At 46.1% G+C, this 1,379-nt stretch overlaps 1 protein-coding gene across 1 annotated transcript; it reads left to right on the top strand.

Moving 5' to 3' along the window:
- Positions 1–133: 133 nt before the first annotated feature.
- On the top strand, positions 134–836 carry LOC111238709 (H-2 class II histocompatibility antigen, E-S beta chain-like; the record flags this gene model as incomplete). Its single annotated transcript, XM_022768349.1, has 3 exons — positions 134–347; positions 488–555; positions 684–836. Coding segments are annotated over 3 exons (435 nt in total), but the record flags the coding sequence as incomplete, so codon positions are not given.
- Positions 837–1,379: the final 543 nt, after the last annotated feature.

Consider the following 1,379-nt stretch of genomic DNA (forward strand, 5'->3'; position numbering starts at 1 on the left):
CAACAATAATAACAATAATAATAATAATAATAATAATAAGAAAATAATAATAGGAAAAACAATAATAATAATAAAATAATAATAAGAACAACAACAACAACAATAATAATAATGATAATAATATGTGTTCCAGTTGAGCCCTACGTCAGACTCTACTCCACGACGCCCCCTGCTGGTAAACATCCTGCCATGTTGGTCTGCAGAGTCTTCGACTTCTACCCCAAACAGATCAGAGTGAGCTGGCACAGAGACGGACAGGAAGTCTCCTCTGATGTCACTTCCACTGATGAGCTGGCAGATGGTGATTGGTTCTACCAGGTCCACTCTCACCTGGAGTACACACCCAGGTGAGTCCACCTGCAGGTCCAGCTGGGTCCAGTTGGGTCCAGTTGGGTCCAGTTGGGTCCAGTTAGGTCCAGTTGGTCCAGCTGGGTCCAGTTGGGTCCAGATCAGTGGTGTGACAGAAACATGTTGGTTTGTGTTGAAGGTCTGGAGAGAAGATCTCCTGTGTGGTGGAGCACGCCAGCCTGAAGGAACCTCTGGTTACTGACTGGGGTAAATACCTGTCTGTCTCTCTATCTGTCTGTCTGTCTGTCTGTCTGCTCACCTGGCTGTCTCTACACCTGTCTGTCTCTACACCTGTCTGTCTGCTCAGCTGTCTGTCTCTACCTGTCTGTCCTCAGATCCGTCCATGCCTGAGTCAGAGAGAAACAAGATCGCCATCGGAGCCTCAGGACTGATCCTGGGTCTGATCTTATCTCTGGCTGGATTCATCTACTACAGGAGGAAGGCCCGAGGTCAGAAACCAGTTTACACCAGTTTACAGTCTGAAACCAGTTTACACCAGTTTACACCAGTTTACACCAGTTTACATCAGTTTACAGTCTGGAACCAGTTTACATCAGTTTACACCAGTTTACAGTCTGAAACCAGTTTACACCAGTTTACATCAGTTTACAGTCTGAAACCAGTTTACACCAGTTTATAGTCTGGAACCAGTTCAGACCAGTTCAGTTCAGTTCAGTCCAGTTCAGACCAGTTCAGACCAGTTCAGATCAGTTCAGTCCAGTTCAGACCAGTTCAGATCAGTTCAGTCCAGTTCAGCCCAGTTCAGTTCAGTTCAGTTCAGTTCAGACCAGTTCAGACCAGTTCAGACCAGTTCAGTCCAGTTCAGTCCAGTTCAGTTCAGTTCAGTTCAACCAGTTCAGACCAGTTCAGTCCAGTTCAGTCCAGTTCAGTCCAGTTCAGTTCAGTTCAGTTCAGTCCAGTTCAGTTCAGTTCAGTTCAGTTCAGTCCAGTTCAGACCAGTTCAGTTCAGACCAGTTCAGTTCAGTTCAGCCCAGTTCAGACCAGTTCAGACCAGTTCAGTCCAGTTCAGT

This window comes from Seriola dumerili, unplaced genomic scaffold (assembly GCF_002260705.1).
Source record: "Seriola dumerili isolate Sdu_G_001 unplaced genomic scaffold, Sdu_1.0 BDQW01001550.1, whole genome shotgun sequence".
Lineage (NCBI taxonomy): Eukaryota > Metazoa > Chordata > Actinopteri > Carangiformes > Carangidae > Seriola > Seriola dumerili.